Source organism: Myxine glutinosa, chromosome 3 (assembly GCF_964187855.1).
Source record: "Myxine glutinosa chromosome 3, kmMyxGlut1.1, whole genome shotgun sequence".
Lineage (NCBI taxonomy): Eukaryota > Metazoa > Chordata > Myxini > Myxiniformes > Myxinidae > Myxine > Myxine glutinosa.
The window spans coordinates 118,900,119-118,923,187 of NC_136263.1; the positions used below are offsets into that span (position 1 = coordinate 118,900,119).

At 41.4% G+C, this 23,069-nt stretch overlaps 1 protein-coding gene across 3 annotated transcripts in view; it reads right to left on the minus strand.

The window, feature by feature from the left end:
* LOC137423243 (homeodomain-interacting protein kinase 2) overlaps positions 1–23,069 on the minus strand; it is a 143,112-nt gene that overhangs the window by 43,948 nt on the left and 76,095 nt on the right. For all 3 annotated transcript variants that reach the window (XM_068110166.2, XM_068110165.2, XM_078774496.1), the window contains exons 5-8: positions 22,923–23,009; positions 18,557–18,741; positions 8,776–8,938; positions 667–883 (exon numbers count right to left, since the gene is read on the minus strand). In XM_068110166.2, the coding sequence (XP_067966267.2) occupies positions 667–883; positions 8,776–8,938; positions 18,557–18,741; positions 22,923–23,009 (652 nt within the window). The remainder of the gene's footprint in view (positions 1–666; positions 884–8,775; positions 8,939–18,556; positions 18,742–22,922; positions 23,010–23,069) is intronic.

The following is a 23,069-nucleotide window of genomic DNA, read 5'->3' on the forward strand; positions in this document are numbered from 1 at the left end:
CTTCCTCCGGCCCGTCCAGACATTTTTTGTATTAGAGGTTTCCTCCTATCTTTCACCGTTCAGGAGATTAGTGTGCGCAGACAAACAAACAAACAAAAACTTTCTTTTATATATATAAAATATATATATAGAAGATAAATATAATAACAGAAGAAGAAGAAGAAGAAGATAACCATTGTAACAAAATAATGCTGGTAGTGCTTCAATTTTTTGACACTTTCACATTTAAGCCAAATAAATTATGGTTTAGCCCAAGCAATTATGAGATAGGAAGAGTCAAAATGAGGCAAGGAGATGTGAACCTTATGCTCAGCTTCGACAACTAAATTTAAAACCTGGCAAAATGTTTTCGCCCAAATGCTAACTCTTGCAGGATACCATAGGATCTGGTACACCCACCACCCACATTACAGATGGGACAGCCAGCTGAAGATCCCCTTTGAAGGGCAGCATTAGATGCAGTGTCTGTGGTGATACAGTTTTAGTGCAATCCCACTCTACCTGGGATAAAATACAGGCCTAAAGTTTGCAGGCTTCGTCAGTAAATGCAAAAACCCTACTCTGACATGAGAAGGAACTGCAGGATTGTACATCGGTGGAGGCTTTACACATTACTAATCAAACAGTAGCTTCAAGAGTATTTTTTTCATCCAGGTGTAACCTCACCTGTGAAAGTTGGTGGACAGACAATGAGTGTCTGCTGGAAAGGGTCAGGCCGAGGGGCAAACTGTGCTGAGTGCCCTGACAGAGTGACCCCGCGCTGAGCCACAGCAGCCAGGGGAGGGCCGGGAGGATACGAATACCCCAATATGGATGATACCTCAGGCCCAATGAGGGACAATGCAGCGGCTGGTGGTGGGGCTGCAGCAGCCAGCGAGCCGGCCTGCAAATGCAAGAAAACAAGTGCATTTTATCATGCAAATCAAACTGAAATTGTAAAAACTATGGATATGAAAGAAAGCATGATAATATATTATCACAATAAATGGCATGATATTGTTACTGCCCAAATAAAATATCATAACATTTGAAGCTGAATCATAGTCGAGTACCACACAGAAAAGCAGGACTTTAGTTGAAGTTCCTGACCCACCGAAATAACAAAAGTAAGTCATCTAAATCAGGGCAACTATGTATGCCTGCAAAAGTATTCACCCCCCTCCAGAGTTTTCACATTTTGATGCCACCTGAGCTTATTTAATGATGCTTTGAATTCAAATTTAATATGTAGAGTCTTCACAAACTCCCCCAAAGGGATGCAGATAAAATGTGAATAAGTTTGATTAACAGAGAAAATCAGACGATTCTCAGTTGCACAAGTATTCAAATGCTTTGCGTAATTAACCCTAAATCACTTCAGCAACAAATTGTTTGTTTCAAAGGTTAAAAAACAATCCTAAGCAGAACGGCACTCAGTAGAGAGCATACCTCTGCCAGGTGAACAGTTTACGTTTTGTATCCCAGAGTAGACCAGAAAATCACAACACAGAATCACATTTAATCAAAATCATCCATCCACAACTTTTTGAGATATCCTGCTTTGTATAGTTTTTGGCCCGATCTCCTGATGGTGAAAAATCACTTTAAAAACCCTACTAGCCGGATCCGTATCCAGATATTCACCAAAATTTAATCATTTCGTCCTTTTCACATATGCTACATCTCTGCCAAATTTCGTCCGAATCCGTCCACAACTTTTTGAGATATCTTGTTCATAAACAAACAGACAGACAGACAGACAGACAGGGGTGAAAACATAACCTCCATCCACCTTTGGTGGCGGAGGTAATAAGTTTCACCTGTATGTAATCAGTGGTTTAACTTAATAGTTAAGCTCCCCCACTTATCTAAGGAGTTTTAAGGTGCAACTCACTTGATCAACCAACAAGGCAAACATGAAGGCCAAGGAGCTTTCCAAATAAGTCAGACATAAAGTGGTGGAGAAGCACCGTTCAGGAGAGGATTATAAGAATATTTGAAAGTCACTCATTGTCCCTTTGAGTATGGTGATAGCCATCATTTGGAAGTGGAAGACGTATCATACCACCCAGACCATACCCAGGTCAGGTCACCCATCCAATTTCAGCAGCCGGGCAAGCAGGAAACTAGTTTGGGATGTCCCTGTAAATCCAACAATGACTTTGAAAGATCTGCAAGGCTCTATGTCCGAGATGGGGGCCAGTGTTCATCAATCAACATTTTCCGGTTCCCTTCACAAAGTTGGCCTCAATGGACAGGTAGCAAGAAAGAAGCCATTAATGAAAAGATGCATCTAAACGTTCGTATGGAGTTTGCGATAAGGCATCTTAATGATAACTGCTGGAATGTGGAGAAACGTTTTGTTTTCATACAAGATAAAAATTGAACTTTTTGGTCGAAATTCAAAGTGTTATGTCTGGCGCAAGCCAACACTGCACATCACCTAGTCAACACCATCCCGACTGTCAAGCATGGTGGTGGCAGCATCATGTTATGGGGCTGCTTTTCATCAGCAGGGACTGGCAAGCTTGTCAGGATAAAAGGGAAGATGGACGGTGCAAAGTACAGGAGAATCCTTAATAAAAACCTGTCTGAGTCACTGGGTAGCAGATTCACATTTCAGCAGGACAATAATCCAAAGGATAAAACTAAAGCCACACTGGAGTGGCTGAATAAGAAGAAAATAAATGTTCTTGAGTGGCCCAGTCAAATTCCTGACTTGAACCCAATTGAACATTTATGGAGACTTGAAGAGTACAGTCCATCGACGATCCCCATCAAACGTGGCAGAACTAGAGCAATTTTCAGGTGAAGAATGGACAAAGATTTCACCCTCTCACTATGCAAAGCTGGTCGAGACCTACCCAAAAAGACTCAGAGCAGTCATTGCTGCAAAAGGTGCTTCCACCACGTACTCACTTCGGGGATGAATACTTTTGTAACCAGTGAATTTTGATTCTACATGTTTTTTTCCAGTATTCCTGACATGCAACCTTCTTCAACTATAACAGTGTTTAGTTTGATCTCTCCAGTTATGAATAAAAAAGTTCATTTGGAAAAAAATATTCTACAAAATACATCTAAATGTGGCATTATTGGTTGGGGGTGAATATTTTTCCAGGTCACTATAAAAAAAAATGCAATTTTTGACACCCCATAAACCTTCTTCCTCCTTCCCTCCTCACCCTCCATACTTCTTTAACACAAATCTCCTTCTTTTTTTCCCTTAATTGTATTCTTTTGTCACCAATGCAGCTCCACCCAACCCCCTACCACCCCCACACTTCTAAAGGTAAAGAAAAGTGTCGACCAAAGTCAGAGGAGACCCGAAGGCTCCTCTTTTACTGTCTTCTGTTACGGATTCGTCACTTCCGCTGTTGTGGTTTTCACCCACTTGACATATTTCTGATATTACGTACTATTATTATTCTCAAAAGGTTTATTATTCAGGAACAGCTATCTAAAGTTAAAAAGGTTAACTTAAAATGATACAGGAAACCGAACCGGAAGACAAGGAGGTGAAGAGGAAGAGGCGGCGCGAGCAAAGTTGGAGAAGACGCGTGACGTCAAGGCTCCATAGTGAGGCTGGTCTACCGAAAGTCACGAGGGAATTTTGAGTTCCTTGAAGGGACATCCGGCGATAGGGATTATCGCTGGAGTGGAAAATCTGCGTAGTCAGATTTGGGGGCTGAGATTTCGACGAATCCTCGCCTAGTCGCATCGGCTCAAGTAAGAGCCGTCGGCCATTTTGAACCCCGCGCTTCGGACACCTACGAAGGTTTTGCCTCACGTCATCTTCACCCCAACATCCTACCGTTTGTCGGGGATGTGTGTGTGCGACCGCTTCGTCTCCAATTACGTTGCGGTTCACTGAGTGAGCGGTGAAGGTGCCCCTCTGAAGGGCGCCGTTGTACAGTTTCGGTGGGGCGATCACCATTGTCAACTTTACGCGATTCGAATATCGACTGGAGAGTGAGATTCGGGCTTCGACTGGATATCGTCCTAGCGACCGCTGGAGCGAATCACATTCGGCTTGGAAAAGGTTATAGAGACATTGAGGAGTGTCCTTTTCACTCGCTGGGAGCAGTGAGTTCTCTGACTTTATTGATGGTATATAGAGTGCACTCTTAATTGCCTTTTGTTGTACCGTTATTCCTGTGTGATTTTCAATATATTATTTGTTCATTTATAATCATTGGTGTGGTTTCACTATTGATTTCTAACACAGAGTAACATATTTTTCTGCCGTGGCTCCTCTCGGGGTTCGGAGGTGTACCGAGACCCCGGAGATCGTAGAGGAACACGTAACACTTCTCACACTTGGATAGGGGAGCACACCACTGCTATCCCAGGGGCACACCACTGCTATCCCGAGATCAACGATCAATTTATCTCTTACTCATTCTACCAACCTCGAAAGGTCGACAGGCTGAGTTAACCCGTCTGTTGTTATTTTGCCACGGCTGGGGTTTAATTCTCAGTACTAATCCAACATGAGTTATCAAGAGCAATATTCACTTTTGTGAAATATAAAAAGCCTTACAGATCTTTCATTCATCTCAATCTACATTCAGGAAAAAGTAATAAAACTTTTAGGCCTAATCCATGTACAGTACTAGCAGGAGCTATACCCAGTGCTGCCTGGCTGGATGAGCTTTTCCTGGCAGTGGTTTTGGGACGTGTTGGGCATTGAAAAGCTATGGGGTTATTAGCCTCAATGTGGTTACATTTTGCCAACGTATCTTAGCTTAAAACCTTGCCCACATTCTGAAGTACCGAAACCCAAAATTTGGGACCTCTAGGTGCTATGTTGTTCGTCTGTGAAAGAATAACGTATAAACACAAATACATAAGTATTTTAAAATGGTTGTAAGATGAGAGTAAGCTAAAAACAGAAGGAACATTGCTGTGCAAAAATAACTTTCAGTGCACCAATTGTGCTTGGTGGTTGAACAGATAAAGCCTTGTTACATTGCTCTCACTGGAATGCGTTTGATTCCAACGGCTGTTCAGCGGAAATTTCCACACCCCGTGACGGAGTGACGATCAGGATGTCCAGATGATCAGATGATGGATCCCTGTCCAGGACACCTGTCCAGGACTGGTTCTTGGCTGCTTATAAGCATTCACGACTTGGCGGTGCGCCATATAACTTCGGCAAGAGTATGACCAACATTCCCATGCTTTTGCGACAATGTAAGAGTAAAGTGCACGAATAAAGTAATGCAACAATAAATAAAGAAATAAAGCCTTCATGAGCAAGACTCGTTCTTCATTCTACGAAGAATAAAGTGACATTTGTGTTTAATTTAAATAGGCTTGTAACGGAAGTTTGCATCCCAAAGAAATGATGTTGAACATTAAATATCAAACTCGGTCTACCAAAACCTTTGCTTCAAAGTTTAAATGATGTCCTAAAAGTTATGCCTTCGTAAAGTTGAAGTAATAATGACAAGAACCAAAAATTTTGCCAATCAAGGTAAAAAAAATACCCGCATGACAAACACACAAAGTGAAATGAAGACCAAAGATGTTGGTCTTACGATCACCCAGTATTTTGTCCTACCTACATCTTACTATAATTCACCAATATGTCTGTCTGTCTGTCCGTTCGAAGGTACCGTAAAAACTGCTGAACCGATCGCAAAGATATTTTCGGTGGGTAATCCTGGGATCCCCAGGAGTAAAATAGGCTATTTAGTTTTCCCAATTTCAGCTTTAGTCTCCAGCATTCTCAGGTTTTGACTCCCGCATAACATTCGCGTTCGCACGACGTTCATTGTGACGTCTTCTTACGTCGAGCAACGGTACCCGCCCTATGGGCGGGGCTTCAATTGGGAGGCCCAAATGAAAAGGCTAAATATCGGAAATTGAAGCCTTTTTTCTTTTAAACGATTTATATAAACATCCGTCATGCGGAAACGTCATTCGGGAGCAAGTATCAGCAGGATGTGGCTGTGTGGGAGTCTACGTTTGCACCGATCGCTGCACCGTGTGAGGTACAATGGCTGCACCGATCTCTGCACAGCTGCATCGATCGGATGTGGCATGAAGGAGGATCTGCACTTCGGCATGAAGGAGGATCAGATCTAACAGATCGCTGTCTCCGTCGATCTTGCCAAGGCCGTAACACCTATCGGCTCAAAATCCTTTTAACTGTTGATTTGGTACAGTTACACGTATCGGGAATTTGGTACACGTATCGGGAGTACATACGACACAGCGATTGTGAACACGATTATCGATCACGATTCACGATCACGATCATCACGATCATAGTGTATCGATCACTATTTGAAAGACAATGGAATAATATTTACCGACATGAACAGTGATGTGGCTTTTATTGAAATTCTAAAGATAATGTTTAGATTTTGATGATTTGCGTGTGATATGATTCAACGGAAGTTTATATGAATCGTTTAAAATAAAAAGGCCTTCAATTTCTGATATTTTGCCATCGCCATATGCAGATTCGCCACGGTCCCACGATCGATGTTTCTATACGTGAACGTACCTGTTTGTTTGCGAACAGGTACGTTTTTCATGGAAGTCCTTCACTAACTTGCTCTCCATGATGTGTGACTGAAGGAGCTACAGGAATGTGGAATTTATTGGTTTCATGCTTTAGCATTCACCGTATCTGCATTGCCTGTTTGCTTCTGGCTTCCCACCCGTGCCTAGCACGGGTATTTCTCTAGTAATGTACAATATGCCATTTCAATCAGACAAAGTGTTCTCCCATTTCCACATTCATGTGACATTGATGGGTTTCAAAATGGCAGCACAGTACAGACGTATGGCACAGAGACAAAAGCAGTCTGCATCTTCGGCACAATGTACGTGTGACTTAGCAACTCAAGATGTTTGCATTGCACTTTTTATCCTGCAATGCAGATGGAGTGGACAATATTGTGCAAGGGACAGTACATAAAATAAGAACACGTGACGCTTTGGAGATGGCTTTGCAGAACATCATAGAGTGTCAGAGGTGGAGGAGGAGGAGGAGGAGGAGGAGGAGGAGGAGGAGGAGGAGGAGGAGGATGTCAAAGCCACAGTCATATGACACCATCTTCATCTTCATCTTCAAGGGTGCAGCTGTCTCAGATTTCTTATAAACATGACAGGATATGTCAATTCAGAGAGACCTTTATTTAAGCTGAATTTATCCAAAAATGGCAGAGGTACTCTTTAAATAATTAATTCGAAGCTATGAGATGGCATTTCCAAAAAGGAGAAAACAGGATTTTTTTTTAGATTTCTTCGATTGAATTAGATTTTCTTGGTAAAATTTGGAGGGAGCTGAAGGCAACACTATTTCATTGACTGAGCTGTTGGATGCCACTGATTTTTAAAAACCCCGTAGAATGGAAGCTGATTGAAATTTTAAAAAGGTGACATTGCCCTCGCTCACAGTCATGTATTTTTCTGGGTGGAGGTTAGGGAAAGCAACACCGAGCATCACAGGGGGGCGTGGGGAGGGAGGAAATCGGGGGAGGGAGAAGGATGTCAAAAAAAAAAAAACAACCAAAAAGAGTGACGTATTTAGTGTACAGCCCCTAAATATTGTAACCAATTACCATCCTGTAGGGTTGCAATGTGAATGACCTTACTGGATATATTGGTTCATGCTTCATTGCCATTGTTCAAGGCAGCATCGTTGGCAGATTATTCATTTATTCACTGATTCGAAGGATTTGCATATAATGCAGTGCTTGGCACATTATTCAGGTAAAAGTTTGTCCATTGTTCTCCTGTCCATTGTTGAAGATTTCTGCAATATGAGCTACCGTTGCCCATTGTCCGTTTACATTTTGTCACGGTCTGTTTAATGCACATGTGAGGACCAAACCACCGTGACTCCCTCATATTCAGACATGGTGTTGTCCACGTTATTTACAAGAAGATCTCACAAACAATGTTTATGACAAACCAATAAAAATGAACCCTTGTTGTTTATTTCCTACATGAGTCGACTGAAGTGTTAAAAAAACAGACATTGGAAACTAAAATAACCAAGAAAAGCTAAAAAATATATATATATATTCTTACTATGGTAGAGATTATTATATTGTAGTCGAAAATCTATCTTGCTTGTCTAAGTATATATACAAGCTTATATTGGACCGTGGGTCACTAGTTGACCACCTTATATTGATGAATGGGAATTCAAACATCGGTAATTTGCAGGCCTGATTGTACACCTGCTCGAAGCAGTCTGAATCCCGACCCAGGTAAAAACTGTCATCCCAGGGTTTCACATGCAGTGCAGGGTGATTCATCAATGTGTTTGATTCATCCGTCCCTCACCTCACGGCATTCCATCTGCCACCATTAGTTGGTGGACGTTGAAGACCCGACGGTGCTTTGGAGAAGAGTAGGTGAGCTATCGCCGGCACCATGGCCAAACAACAAATTCCTGCTCTAATTGCAAAACAATTGCATCTGCACCACAGTCGCACCCTCAGCTCGAGGCTTCCTCTATAGAAGTATCATCTACACAAAATACTGGCAGCACAATGACCTATGTTTGAGGAAAACAAGTGGTGCCTTTATAACCTTTTGTAGTGGAATCCTTACACATTGTATATCTTGGCTGTTTAAGTCTGTATAAAGTGTGCTTGGAGAAGCTAATTTGTTATACCTTAAAGGTTGAAGAGTCTCTTTGCAAGAAGGACAGCAGTGAGTTGGGTATAAAAGGGTTAGTGGTGCTCAGTGGGGTTGGTGGTGCAAGTGGTGATGCACGAGTTGGCACAAGGGGTGGCGGCAGGGACAACGGAGGCTGTGCATTCATACCTGACTGTGTATTGGCTGAAGGTGACTGCTGAACGTGACAGTAAGGCTGTTAGTTGTACTCGGAGCCACCTGGGTCATGAAGGGAGTATTACTGTGTGCAAGCGAGTCCAGAGGATGTACACGTCTCCGGCACACCTCCATATTATGGAAGCATGACTTGATGCTGCAAAGATTAGGAGTGAGGTTGTAATAGGCCATATTTGTAAAACCAATGATTAAGGCATTACGCATACATCACAAGGCTCCTCTTTTTAGTCCCTCATGCCCATGTTTGATTGACATATAATTAGCCCCAGTTCTTAATGATAAAAGTAATGAGACATACAGCTATAACTCCCCCACAAACGTTTCAGTGGAAAGGTTTTTGTATAATTCATGAATAAGAAAAAGAAGAAGAGGAAGAAAAAGAAGCGGAAGAAGAACACCAACAACAGCAACAATGGAAAGGAGAATATGGAACTTATGATTGTCTTGATAAATGTCTCATGTCAAAAAACACTACCATGTATCCATGTTAGAACCAGCAGCAGTGCTGCAGTATTCAATGTAAATACTTAAAATAACTAGTTTGAAGTTGGATCTTTGAATTAAAAACAAAAGCAACGTCAGAGATTTGATTTTTACTTTTCAGTAATAGTTTAGCCTGGCGTTGGCTTCGCGGTTAGGGTGCCGGCTTGGGATCCTAGGATCCTGGGTTCGAATCCCGGTCGATCGCTGAATTAATGCCAGGGGGGTTGACTCAGCTTGTCATCCTTCTGAGGTCGGCAAATTGAGTACCAACTTGCTGGGATGAATGATCATGGTGTGTACCCCGATTTAGAATAGGTACACAGTATCCCTGTGCATGGTAAGAGCGTGACCAAGGGTTGGCGTCAGGAAGGCACGGTATCCCTGCGCATCGTAAGAGCGTGACCAAGGGTTGGCGTCAGGAAGGCACGGTATCCCTGCGCATCGTAAGAGCGTGACCAAGGGTTGGCGTCAGGAAGGGCATCTGGCCATAAAAACATTGCCTCAAACAGGGAACCATGATTGTCATGGGGCCCACAAGGCTAACCCCTGCTCTAGTGGGGAAAATGGCCTTAAAACGATCATTCATTCATTCATTCATTTCATTAGTTTAGCAAGAGAGCCTTTAACTTATAGGAGCAGAAGGCAATATAAAACTAGAATGGCTCTTGGTAGAATGTATACTTCCGCCAGGCTGAACAGTTTACGTCTTCTATCCCACTGATAGGCCAGATCTGGATCCGGTTTTGAACCAAAATTGAATGGGCTTGTTCTTATCGCCTGACTAACTCATCCAACTAGTTTTACCATAAGTCGTGCACGTTTTGAAATATCATGCTGTATGTCGTTTTTGGCCCTATCTCTCAATCGTGAAGAATCCCTTAAAAATTGTAGTATCCGGATCCGGATCCGGATGTTCACCAAATTCTAATAATTTCATCTTTGTCACACACCCAACCTCTCCACACAATTTTGTCCGAATCCATATCCTGTTCATAAACAAACATATAGACAAACAAAAAGACGTCGGACAGACAGGTGTGAAAACATAACCTCCATCCACCTTCTGTGATGGAGGTAATGATGAGATGGAAGAAACGGTTCATTGAACAACCAAGGGAAATCTTTACTCTAATGTCCTGAAACACATGGCTTTGGGGACATACAGTCACGTGAAAAAGTAAGTACACCCCATGCAAAATTTTGACTTTTTCAACATATTTCAACATACAGCTATTTGATCTTCATTTCAACAATATTGATAGATAAAGGTGATATAATATAACAAATATCATGAAACATTTACATTTTGTAGTCCATTGTATAATTTAAATAAACATAAATGCAAATTTCACATGTGGAAAAAGTAAGTACACCCTTGGCTCTAATAGGTGGTGTTACCCCCTTTGGCAGAAACAACCTCGAGTAGGCGTTTCTTATAACTTTCTACCAGTCTCTGACATCGACTGGGAGAAATTTTTGCCCACTCCTCCATGCAGAATTCTTTCAGCTGTGCGATGTTTGAGGGGTTTCTTGCATGCACAGCTCGTTTCAAATCCCCCCACAACATCTCGATGGGATTTAGATCCGGGCTTTGACTTGGCCATTACAGAACCCTCCATTTCTTTCTTTTCAGGCATTCCTTGGTGGATTTACTGGTATGTTTAGGGTCATTCTCATGTTGCAAGGTCCACCTTCGGTTGAGCTTCAACTTTCCGACAGATGGCCTCACATTATCCTCAAGCACCCTCTGGTACAATGAAGAATTCATCGTGGATTCTATGATGGTGAGCTGCCCAGGCCCTGATGCAGCAAAGCTGCCCCAAACCATAATATTTCCACCACCATGCTTTATAGTTGGTATCAGGTTCTTGTGGTCAAATGCTGTCTTTGGTTTTCGCCAAACATGTCTTCTGGTACTGTGGCCAAATAGCTCTACCTTTGACTCATCTGTCCAGAGCACATTGTTCCAGAAGTGCTGGTCTTTGCCTAGGTGTTCATTGGCAAACTTTAGTCTTGCCCTGTTCTTTCTGGACAGCAAAGGTTTCCTCCTGGCACACCTCCCATGTAGATCAAATTTGTTCAGCCTCTTTCTAACGGTAGACTCGTGCACTTTGACATCAACAGTGGCAAGAGCTACCTGTAGGTCACGTGATGACATTCTGGGGTTCTTAGAGACTTCTTTCAGCATCTTGCGGTCTGCTCTCGGGCTGAACTTGCTGGGGCGGCCTGGCCTGAACACGTTGGCAGTTGTTTGGAATCTTCTCCACTTGTAGATGATCTTCCGGACAGTCGAATGATTGATTTAAAATTGTTTGGAGATCTTTCTAAATCCCTTCCCAGATTCGTCGGCATCTATAACCTTCTTTCTGAAGGCCTCCGAGAGCTCTTTTGATCTCGGCATGGTGACACCGCACACTTCAACAACAAAGAGCAAACCAAACTAAATGTCTGAGGTTTAAATAAGACAGGTTCCTCCAAGATCCTCTCTAACGATGTTCTAATCATTTTCACCTGAGCTGGTGCACCTGATTCTAATTTTAGGTATTTGAAGTAGTGATAAATGTCGGGGTGTACTTACTTTTTCCACCTGCGAAATTTGCATTTATGTTTATTTAAATTATACAATGGACTACAAAATGTAAATGTTTCATGATATTTGTTATATTATATCACCTTTATCTATCAATATTGTTAAAATGAACATCAAATAGCTGTATGTTGAAATATGTTGAAAAAGTCAAAACTTTACATGGGGTATACTTACTTTTTCACGTGACTGTATGTGTTTGAAGTACAGATGTGCAAGGATAGAGAGGAGGTGTTGGAAAGATAGGGCAGGTTGTAAAGGGGAAAATACTGCCATTTTGCATATGTGATATCTCGCTTGCTGGTTTTGGTGCCATGCTCGTGTAGTAGATTAAGATATTACAACTATGATGTCGCTCCAAAAGCCAGATGCGGTATGAGCACTCTCCACTAGGGCAAGGTCTTTCCTTGGTACTCCTCAAACAAGACATAGCTTCTCTGTGCAGTGCAATGGAATGTTTCTCCCACTTGTGAGGTGTGGCTGCATTACACCGTGTACTCCTCGATGCCGTGGAGTCCATCGACCTGAACTCCATCAGCATCTCATGACATGAAGCACATGGATCATATGAAGCACATCAACCACATGAATCTCATGCACAGGGTCTGCTTCTTTCCAACACAGGCAGGTCAAAGGTCAACAGTGATTTATCAGCTCTACAAGATGCAGGACTTCTCCACCTAACCCCATTCTTAAGAATCTACAAAAGTCAAAGCTAACAGCTCAATTACACTCACTCAATATCCCTATATTTGATTGACTCAACCACCTGTCCATGTTTGACTCCGGTTTTTTGTTTTTAACAGCGATTTAAGGCTCCTGTAGGACCTTTTGCATATATCATACGCAAAACAAAGACATTGATAAAGATCAGTGTATTTTTACATGAATTACAAGAATATTCATAGACAAATATATCAGTTTTGGCCCCATATCTCAATGGTGAAGAATCTCTTGTAAAATAAAAATAAAAACTCTTAAGTGGATGCGGATTCACATCTTCACCGAAATTGAATCAATTCTTCCTTGTCACACACCCAACCTGTCCACCAATCTTCATCCAAATCTGTCCATAACGTTTTGAGATATCGTGCTATAGCCCTATTTCATTTTTTGCCCTATTTCTCAATGGTGAATAATCACTTTAAAATTCTAATACCAAACCTTCCCTAAAATCTAATAATTTTGTCCTTCTCACATACTCAACCTGTCCACTAAATTTCGTCTGAATCTGTCCATAACATTTTGAGATATACTCTTCACAGACAGACAAACAAACAAAGACAAACAAACAGACAGGCAGACAGGGGTGAAAACATAAACTCCATCCACTTTCGGTGGCAGAGGTAATGAACAAACACATATGGATTTGAATTTGAATTTCCATTGCCAGCATTATAGGTGAAGGATTCATATGGGAAAAAAACTTACAGGCCAGAACCCTTTTCTCGAGCTACCAGGTTGTTGGTGTACATTGTATAGAATTCCAATGCTACTATAAATTTCAGGATCACTCAATTAAATGAATTCTTATATTATATAATACAAGCAACGGTACCAGCCCTATTGGCGGGGCTTCAATTGGGAGGCCCAAATGAAAAGGCAAAATATCGGAAATTGAAGGCTTTTTTTATTTTAAACGATTTATGTAAACGATTTATTTTGACATGATTTATGCAAATCATATCACACACAAATCATCAAAATCAAAACAGTATTTGTAGAATTTCAATAAAAGCCACATCACTATTCATATCGGTAAATATTATTCCATCGTGTTTGGAAAAACTGGAAAAAGGAAAAATTGGAAAATTGGAAAAAATTTGAAAAACAATATAGCATATTTTACTCCAGGGGGTCCCAGGATTACCCACCCAAAATTTTGTTGCGATCGGTTTAGCTGTTTTTGCGGTACCTGGGAACAGACGGACAGACAGACACACAGACATTTGGTGAATTATAGTGAGATTAAGGCCTACCTCTCATGGTCAAAGCTATCGGAACTATCAGCACATGCCACATACACACAATGGAACTAACACAAACAAATACACAAATGACTTAAATTTCCAGGTGTGTTCAACACATACAACGGTGAGTCAAAAGGTTCACCTTCCCTACCACCTACTAAAACAAAATTGAGATCCCAAAACATGACTTTGATCGACTTCTGATGATTTCAGGAATTCCACTTGCTACCGAAAAGAATGCATGACAATGGATGAAAACTACAGAGAAAACAACTAACGTCTGGGTCGAGCTTTACTTTACGGTCATGAAAAATAAAATTTTGGAAAAAGAAGCCACCACCAAAAATAAAAAAGCATTCTTGGGGAAAAACTGCAAATAAAATGTTCATCGAGTTTAACAATCTTACAATGTCACACCACACCACCTCTTTCCTTTCCTCAATGATCAAGATTCGTACATACACTCCATATTCACATTGGTTCGAACACCAACCCCTGCCACAAACTTTGCATACTTCATTAAAAATTAAATACAAAATCTGGGTCGAGAATCTGGGTCGAGAATCTGGGTCAAAATCTCTCTGTCAAGGAAGAGGGAAGTGAAAAGATGGCCAAAAGGCAATGAACTCAGAGAAGGGCGGTGAGGCAACAGTGGCACAACAAGCAAGGGAATGAGTGAATGGAGGGACAAAGGAGACAACAAGGGGAGAAAACACAGTGAACTGCAAGTAAGAGGATTGGGTTAGGTATGGTTAATTCCGGTGTAAACAATTGTGAGTCAGGATGGGGGGCAGTGTCTGGGAGGGCAGTTATACAAAAGGGAGGAAAGAGGAACAAAAATGTAGCGGTGGACAAGAAGCCTGGATTTGGGGAAATTAACTAGGAGGGGTGACTGGAAGAATTCGTGCATCTTACAGGAGCTGGGGAGGAAAGAGGAGCTATATATAAGCTGAAGAGCTGAGGACTGCAAAAGCAGAGGGAGCGTGATTGGAAGAAATGTGGTTAAAAAAACAGACACCACAAACTTGTATGCAATGTGAGAGCAACAGGCTTTACACTTCTAACTCAGTGCAGCAAGTGCCAATAATGTTGAGATCTTTCAATTCAACAGATTCCAGGACAGACAGATATGATGCAGCGGCACCAGCTCGTTGAGGAGAGCAACACTATATTATGCTGTGGACAAAGGCATTGCAGGTTGTGAGTAGTTCTGATTTTACAAGGAATGACTTAGAATGACAGAGGATACTCAGTCTCGGACTGCCCTTTTAGGCCAGCTTTGCTAGATAGGCAGCCAAGAGGTGGTAGCTGATGGTGAGGCCATGACATTCAAGAGACTGCTCCTCTTCCATTGGCTGACTGTGAAAATATAAATGGAGATTTGTTTGATGATCCTTCTGGAGTGACTTTTCCATTTGTCAGACCAGCATCTAATCAATTCCTGGTCAGAAGAGAGTGGCACCGCTGCTGTCTGTTAGTAGGTGGGATGGGGTGACAGTACAACACAATGTGGAGTCAAAATGAAGACAAAGTTTTCCAGAGCACCAAAGAGGTCTTTTAGATGCTACAGGTAGAGAGCTTGGAAAGCCGACATACTACTACGTATATTCCAGAGATATGTGAAGGGGGACAGTCCCGATCCCTTTTTGACATTTTGGGCCTCTAACTCTTGCTGAAAGCGAAGCAGCAAAAGTCCAGAATTGAGTGACTGAGATGGAATCAAAACTGAAGGTCGACATCAAGTTGTTTGAAAAGAGGAAAGACTTGATATCGGCAATTTGATGGATTCCATGAATTTGCTTGTAATTCGGAGTGTGCCTACTTTCATTGACTGTAGTTTAAATTAACTGTTTTTTAACCCTCATTGTGAATACAAGTAATGTCAGCTGATTTCCAGGCAAACAGGAAGCGGCAAAAGGAAGACAGACAGCAAAGTGACAGCAGACTGAGGAACGGCAAGAGTAGTAGAGGAGGATTGACAACACAAGCACTGATTCCATCTGGGCCTGTCACCGATGCAGAGCATAGGTTGGGCATAACTTCCCATACCTTATAGGGTGAGAAAGATACAAAGTCCAATTGGCAGTGGGTACAAGGCGGTATAATTGGGACAGAGCTGGATGGGTCATTGGGTAAGCAAGATTTGGAGGTAAACAATGAGTTGAGACATTCTGCCTTTTGTCAGGCAGCGCCTGCAGTGAGGCCGCTAGGATGGGGTGGGGGGAAAGAGGGACACACCAGATATAGACTTGACAAGGTGACACAAGGACTTTGATGAAGGAGACTGGTTGAAAGCTTTGAGATTAGCAAGATGATGTTTCTGGCTGGCCTAAGGGAGTACACACACCACTTGTGAGCCTTACAAGGAGTGACCTGCAGTTGCCTTCCACATTGAGAAAGTGAGCTGCTTTAGTGCAACCGCTTCACCGCATGATTCTGTGCACTGGAAACGAAAGGATGGATATGACCACTACAGATAAAACTGGCGCATGAAAGAGAGTCGGATTTTGAGAGAAAGTATTCCAAGTCTAAATCAATATCAGACGCAGTGGAGATGGCAGTCAAATCCTCAGTTCCTGCCAACTGGCCTGTGTAAACAGCCAGATTCTGTGGCACTGAGGTCCTCTCTAACAATAGACAGAGATACTGGCGTTGACAAGAACATGGTCAGATGAATGAAAAGGAGCAGGGAAGAGAATGATGGTCTCCTAAGAAAAATAATGTTTAAAAAATGAATGTTGAAAATAAATGAATGATAAAAAGCTTCATGTAATGATTCGTCTGCAGATTTAAAAAAAAAACATGACCCTCATTTAGTGCATGAATAACAAGAAAGAGCAATCAGAGATTGCAGACCCTCGCCAGGACGTGTTTTAGTTGTTTTTATGACATCATCATCATTTTTCAATGATCATCATTTTTTTTTTCACCAATTTATCCCTAGGTGACGCTCAAAAAATTGCATCTTGATCGATAAAGTTTTGTACTTGTCAAATTATGACATCATAATTATGACCATCATAATTATGACATCAAATTATGACAAACTATGACATCATTAACATATGTTATGCATGGAGAGTTCTTTACAATGAGTGATGTCTAAATTTTTTTCTACGCAGTGCTTTCAGAGATATAGAGGTGCAAGGTTTTTTGGTTTCCCAAGATGGCGCCTGTACCACGTGACTTATGACGTCATCATTATCATTAAAAAAAATCCTACAGGAGGAGGTGCACCAAAGGTGAAAATTTCCTGTCAATTGGATCAACGATTGCAAAGAAAATCATATTCATTCTGTGCGGACAAACAGACGGACAAACAGACAGACACACAGACAGACAAATGAAAAATCACTCATAGAGCAACACTTGGCAAAACAGAACAAAGTAGAATGGCACTCAGTAGAGCATCCTTTTGACCTCAAAAATAGTTGTTGGTTGAATTCCGTTAACTAATATGTAAATCCCATTCAATTTTCAAGTCAATCGGATGAAAATTAAGGAGTTTAGAAATTTGAAATGGTTGTTGACCCTTGGCCTATGTTGACCTTTTGGCCTATGTTGATCTCAAAAAGAGTTGGTGGTTGAATTCAGTTAGCTGATCTGAAAATCCTATTCAAATTTCGAGTCAATCCTCAATTTGTTTCGGTAGGATGAAAATTGAGGATTTTAGAAATTTGAAAAAAAGTGGTTGACCTTTGGCCTATGTTGTCCTTTTGGCCTATGTTGATCTCAAAAATAGTTTGTGGTTGAATTCAGTTGGCTGATATGAAAATCCCATTCAAATTCCATGTCAATTGGATGAAAATTGAGGATTTTAGAGATTTAAAATTGTTGTTGACCTTTGGCCTATGTTGACCTTTTGGCCGATTCTGATCTCAAAAATAGTTGGTGGTTGAATTCAGTTAGCCGATATATAAATCCTTTTCAAAATTTCAAGTCAATCAGATGAAAATTGAGGATTTTAGAAATTCGAAAAAAAGTGGTTGACCTTTGGCCTATGTTGACCTTTCGACCTCAAAAATATATAGGATTTTGTCGGACCACTAACTCTTCTACCATTTGGTGAAGTTTCATGAAGATAGGTTTAAATTGCTACCTGAAGGCAAGTATAAGTGAGCGGACAGACAAACACACAAACACACAAACCGGAGTGATCAACATACTTGTCCAAAAATTTTTTTGGGCCAAGTAACAAACGGACTCAATAAATGCAATACCCTCTCCTCTGGCAAGAGTAATGAGTAAAACGGATTTTAAGGAGATGTTATGGAACTTTTAAATCTTGTTTGATCCAAACATTCTTAGAATGATGTCAAATGGTAATTCTGCAGTGATGACGATGATGACTATGATGACCATGATGATGACCATTCCTTTTCGTGCCGTGACGATGCATAGGTCTGCTGAAGCAGTTTCCTTGGCTATTGGGCACAATCCTGGACAGGTCGCCACTCCGACGCAGGATACCCGAATGGCTCATTCATCTCAGCAAGCTGGTACTCAATTTGCCGACCTCGGAAGGATGGCATGCTGAGACAACCCCCCTGGCATTAATTCAACGATCAACCAGGATTAAAACTCAGGATCCGAGGATCCCAAGTCCACACCCTAACTGCTAAGCCAACACCAGGCTAACTCTGCAGTGAAGTGCTTTGAAAATAATTAGTATTGGTTTTCTTTGCATGTGTTCTGGGTTTGCATCAATCCTTACTGGTTGCTGTGGGGAAAGTCAAACAAGTGTTGCATGGACACAAATGGATGTCCGAGTGTCTCCATTGGTGAGACGCGCTTGTCAGCGTCTATTGTGAGCATATGTCTTAGCAGATCAATGAGCTGTCGTCGGTCGGCCTTCTCGGCAAGCCGATCGCTGCCTTCCAGATCCACAGATACGTTAACCTGTAGCGAAAGATCAGCAGTGCACAGATTGCAAAAAATGCTGAGTTGGCCAAAAAATAAAAAGCCAATAATCCTTCCTGATTTTATACATCTACCGCACACATTTTTTCACAACTTTTTTCAAATAACTGTAACGGACTCATTGTTTCTTAACTTGATATGTGTGTGACCTATTTTATGCAGTATGTTTGATTAAGACAAATTCTATTTTTTATTTGATGGTAAAACCTATGTTCAGCTAAAGGTCTCACACATTTAAATACAAACAAAAACACTCATGCAATGACATTATAAATTTTGGGAAAGAACCCAGTGCAAAAATAACTAAGATGCTCGATTCAACACGTTCACCAGTGAAATCCTTGAGCAAATAAGAGTATTCGTTTGAACTTAGAATACAGACAGAGACAGACAATCTGAAGGTCATTTTTATGAGCAGAAGACGCTATTACTACTACTACTACTACTACTACTACTACTACTACTACTACTACTACTACTCTAATCGGCAGCATCGTCTGCTCAAATAAATTGGCAGAAGAGCTCTGGACTGCTGGTTGGATCAATGCAGATTGGTGAACTCCCTATGCTGTTCCAGCAATTAACATTCACCAGGAACTCAAACATTTGGGGGTCTATTTGTCAATCTCTCCTAATGGCTCATCAATTCGCAATTGGAGCACTCTGGAAGGGAAAATGCAGGTGAAGCTGAGAGATTGGAATGGATTATTAAGGACCCTAACTTTACAAGGAAGAACTCTTTTACTGAAACAATTTGTCCTTCCCAAACTGTTGTTCAGGCTTTCTTGCAAAGTGTTCCTGTTTGGTTTCTGGCGAAGATGCAAAGGAAGTTGGTGGACTGCTTTTGGAATGGAAAGCATTGGGTATCCCTCAGAATCCTGAGCGTGCCTCTTGCTGAAGGTGGACAGGGCTTTCCCTGCCTTCGAAGCCACTTTTACACCTTCAGGCTGCAGGCAATTAAAAGATACCTTTATGCGAACCCAACAACACAATGGTGCACGCTGGCATCGTACTTTTTTCAGTAAAGTGCTCAGCCTAAGGTATAAAAGGCAAATTTTCAGTATCAACCGCAAAAACATTTCCAGTGACCCATTGCCTTCTTTTTATCAGGAAATGCTGAAGGCCTGGTGTATAATTGAAATGACCAGAACAAATGGTCCCCACCCAGGGAAAGATCTGCTGGAAGAGCCGCTTTTCTTGAACCTTCTACTACAAGCCCCACTGCTAGCTTCCATCAGTGTAAGGAGAAAACTCTTGTTGAAAATATATCTACAGTGGGCAATTTCCTAAAGGATGGGAAGAATGGCATTCTCTCACCAGAGGAACTTGCAGAAAGGATAGACCTGCAGACAATAATAGTTCCTTTTAGGATACCCCAGACTTTAAAAATTCACTGCCTCCTGTTTGCCTGGATTACCTGGAGAACCCTTACGAAGGTGAGGAAGCTATGCAGGTTTGCCCTCCTACTACCGTGGCTTTCACAATGAAACCGCATGGATGCGATATTTTCCTTGTGCCACCTCCGCATAATATGAGCAAGGTCCCTGGCATGGCTGGGGTGCCCTTCTGCGATGCATCAAGGAAGGAAATATATGTACAGGTAATCCACTCACTCCACTTTGTTGCGTTAGCAAATCGCATCGACACTCTGCGGCATGAGGTTCTTCTGCCTCCCTTGCCTGTCCATCCAAGTTGGGAATCTCTTTATCTCCACCCAACACCGAGGGTGGTTGGGGACCTAAGTTGGACGCTGCTTCACGGGGCACTAAGTTCTGGAGTTCTACTGCAACACTTCGCAAACACTCCTCGTGGATGTTGCTTCTGTGGGCAAGCAGAAACCATTTACCACATATACCTACAATGTCCGCGTCTTCAACCAGTGTTTTTGCTGGTGAAAAACCTGCTCTTGCGTTTTTGGCTTCACTTCTCCCCAACACTTTCTATTTTTGGCCACCCGGTGAAGAAAGAGAGTCGATCATGGGATCTCTTGGGTAACTTTGTTTTGGCATCTGCAAAACTTGCAATATATAAAACTAGAATGTGGAAGATTGAAAGCAATGTCGTGCAGTGTAGTTTTGTATGCCTGGGAACTTTGTTGCGTTCACGGATCACTTCGGAGTTTAAGGCGGCACAATATTCCCGATCTGTCGGGAGTTTTATAGAAGTCTGGACAGTAAATAATGCACTTTGTAGTGTTTCCCCACAAGGTACTTTGATATTATTTGTTTAAAGGTGTCATTTTGGTTTTTTGGTGTTCTTTTAACTCTCCACCTGTCTTGGTAGTGCTTTCTCTTTAAAATGCTCTTCCTTGTCTACTGCGGTTCAAACCATGGACTTGCAGGGATGAGGAAGTTGAGCGACATTAAACTGGGAACATATGTTTGCCTGAGCTTTCCTGAGTCCTGAGCACAAACCTCTATAACCTTTCCAACAAAAGCACTACTACTACTACTACGACTACTACTACTACTACTACTACTACTACTACTACTACTACTACTACTACTACTACTACTGATACTACTACTACTACTACTAATACTACTGATACTACTACTGTTTGTGAGCAGAAGATGCATGTTTGTGAGCAGACAATACTACTACTACTACTACAACTACTACAACTACTACTACTACTACCACTACCAAGATTTAACTACTACTTTAACATTTAGCTGTAGTAGTAGTTTATTTTTTCAAATCTGCATGTTGTTGTCATAAGAAAACAACGTCAACTTTCCATGATGACCAAAAGTCACATTCCTCACTAGCTAACCACAGCAGGGTTCGCAAGCTTACCAGACACAACAAACTTTATGTTCTGACCTTTCAAGGTTTCAGTAAAATATTATTCACTCATCTGTGCTCCACTGTGAAACAAGTACATAAACTTGCTGCATTAATCCTTGTCTGTGTTATGACGAACTGTTTTGTACGATCAAGAAGTGGCCAAACAAGACATGTTGCTCACCAAAGTAGGTTGTTTTGAATGGCCACTCCGTGTTCACAAAGTGGAGATTGCGTAAGCCATAATAATGATGCAGCATAATTCAAAAATAGACAAAAGACTGCTCATTTAACAGTGACGTATATCAGTAGGCAGGAGAATCAACTCAAATATGAATAATATTACGCATTAAAAAAAAAACTTCATTTTCAAATTATGTTGAAAAAATAAAGAATGTGCATACAATTTATAAACATTGAAACAATGTTTTAATTATTTTAAAATTTCCCATGCACATGGAATTGTAACTAAACAACCCAGAATGTTTGGTTATAATTCCATGTTTTGTAACCAAACATCCTGACATCTGCTATCTCCATGACCAGTGTCAATGAGGTGGAAAAAATGACTATTCAAGTTCAGAAAAGACTGGAAGAAGTTGAAAAAATCCATATTCAAAGATGAAGGGACCACGGCCTAGTAGAGCTGCCATGCAGGCAAGGCTCAGGTCCGCTGTTTAGGCCACCAGGTGGTCTTTATTGAAGAATTCACGTCCAAGCATCGTGTGCCAGGTGTTAAAGTATCCTCTTAACAGGACGGGGGCATCACGTGACTGCAATATGCAGATGGAGAAACCACACGCACTTGAACACACACACTGTTACATACAAGCCAATTATGAAAAACAACCTTTGATTTCACCATCTGCATACTGCACTATTGCAGTCATGTCCCCCCTTATAAGGATCCTTAACACCTGGCACACGATGCTTGCGCAATCTCAGATGAAGACCACTCCATGATTGAAATGGCGGACCTGGTCCATACGGCTGGGGAGCTGTACTAGTTGGTGGTGCTTTCAATTTTGATTACTGGCTATACGGAAATGAAATTTAGAGGGAACTAATTAAGAGATTTTTTTTTGAAGTAGAAATCTGCTAAATGGTAGATATCTGGCACATCTGAACATGAGTTTTAACAACTAACACCAGACACATTAAGGTAACAAAACATAGAAATGTGCATCAGGTTACATTAATTCACTAAATTTATACTGTTTGTCTCAACACAATCTATTAGTTATGATAAAGATAATAATTAAGATGGAGTGCAAAAATGGAACTCCATATTATACGGAGCTCCGCAAAAATGGAACTCCATATTATACGGAGCTCCGCAAAAATGGAACTCCGTCAGTGAAGAGATTTCTTACCTGGCCCATATCATCCACACAATTGAAAACGTATTTCCGTGCCTCCTTAGACTTTATGCCAGTCTCCGTTTCATGCTCATCTTGCGTCTTTCAGAAATAAAGAAAAAGACATCATAAAGAGCTGCATTACTGAAGGGCCTACCTCAT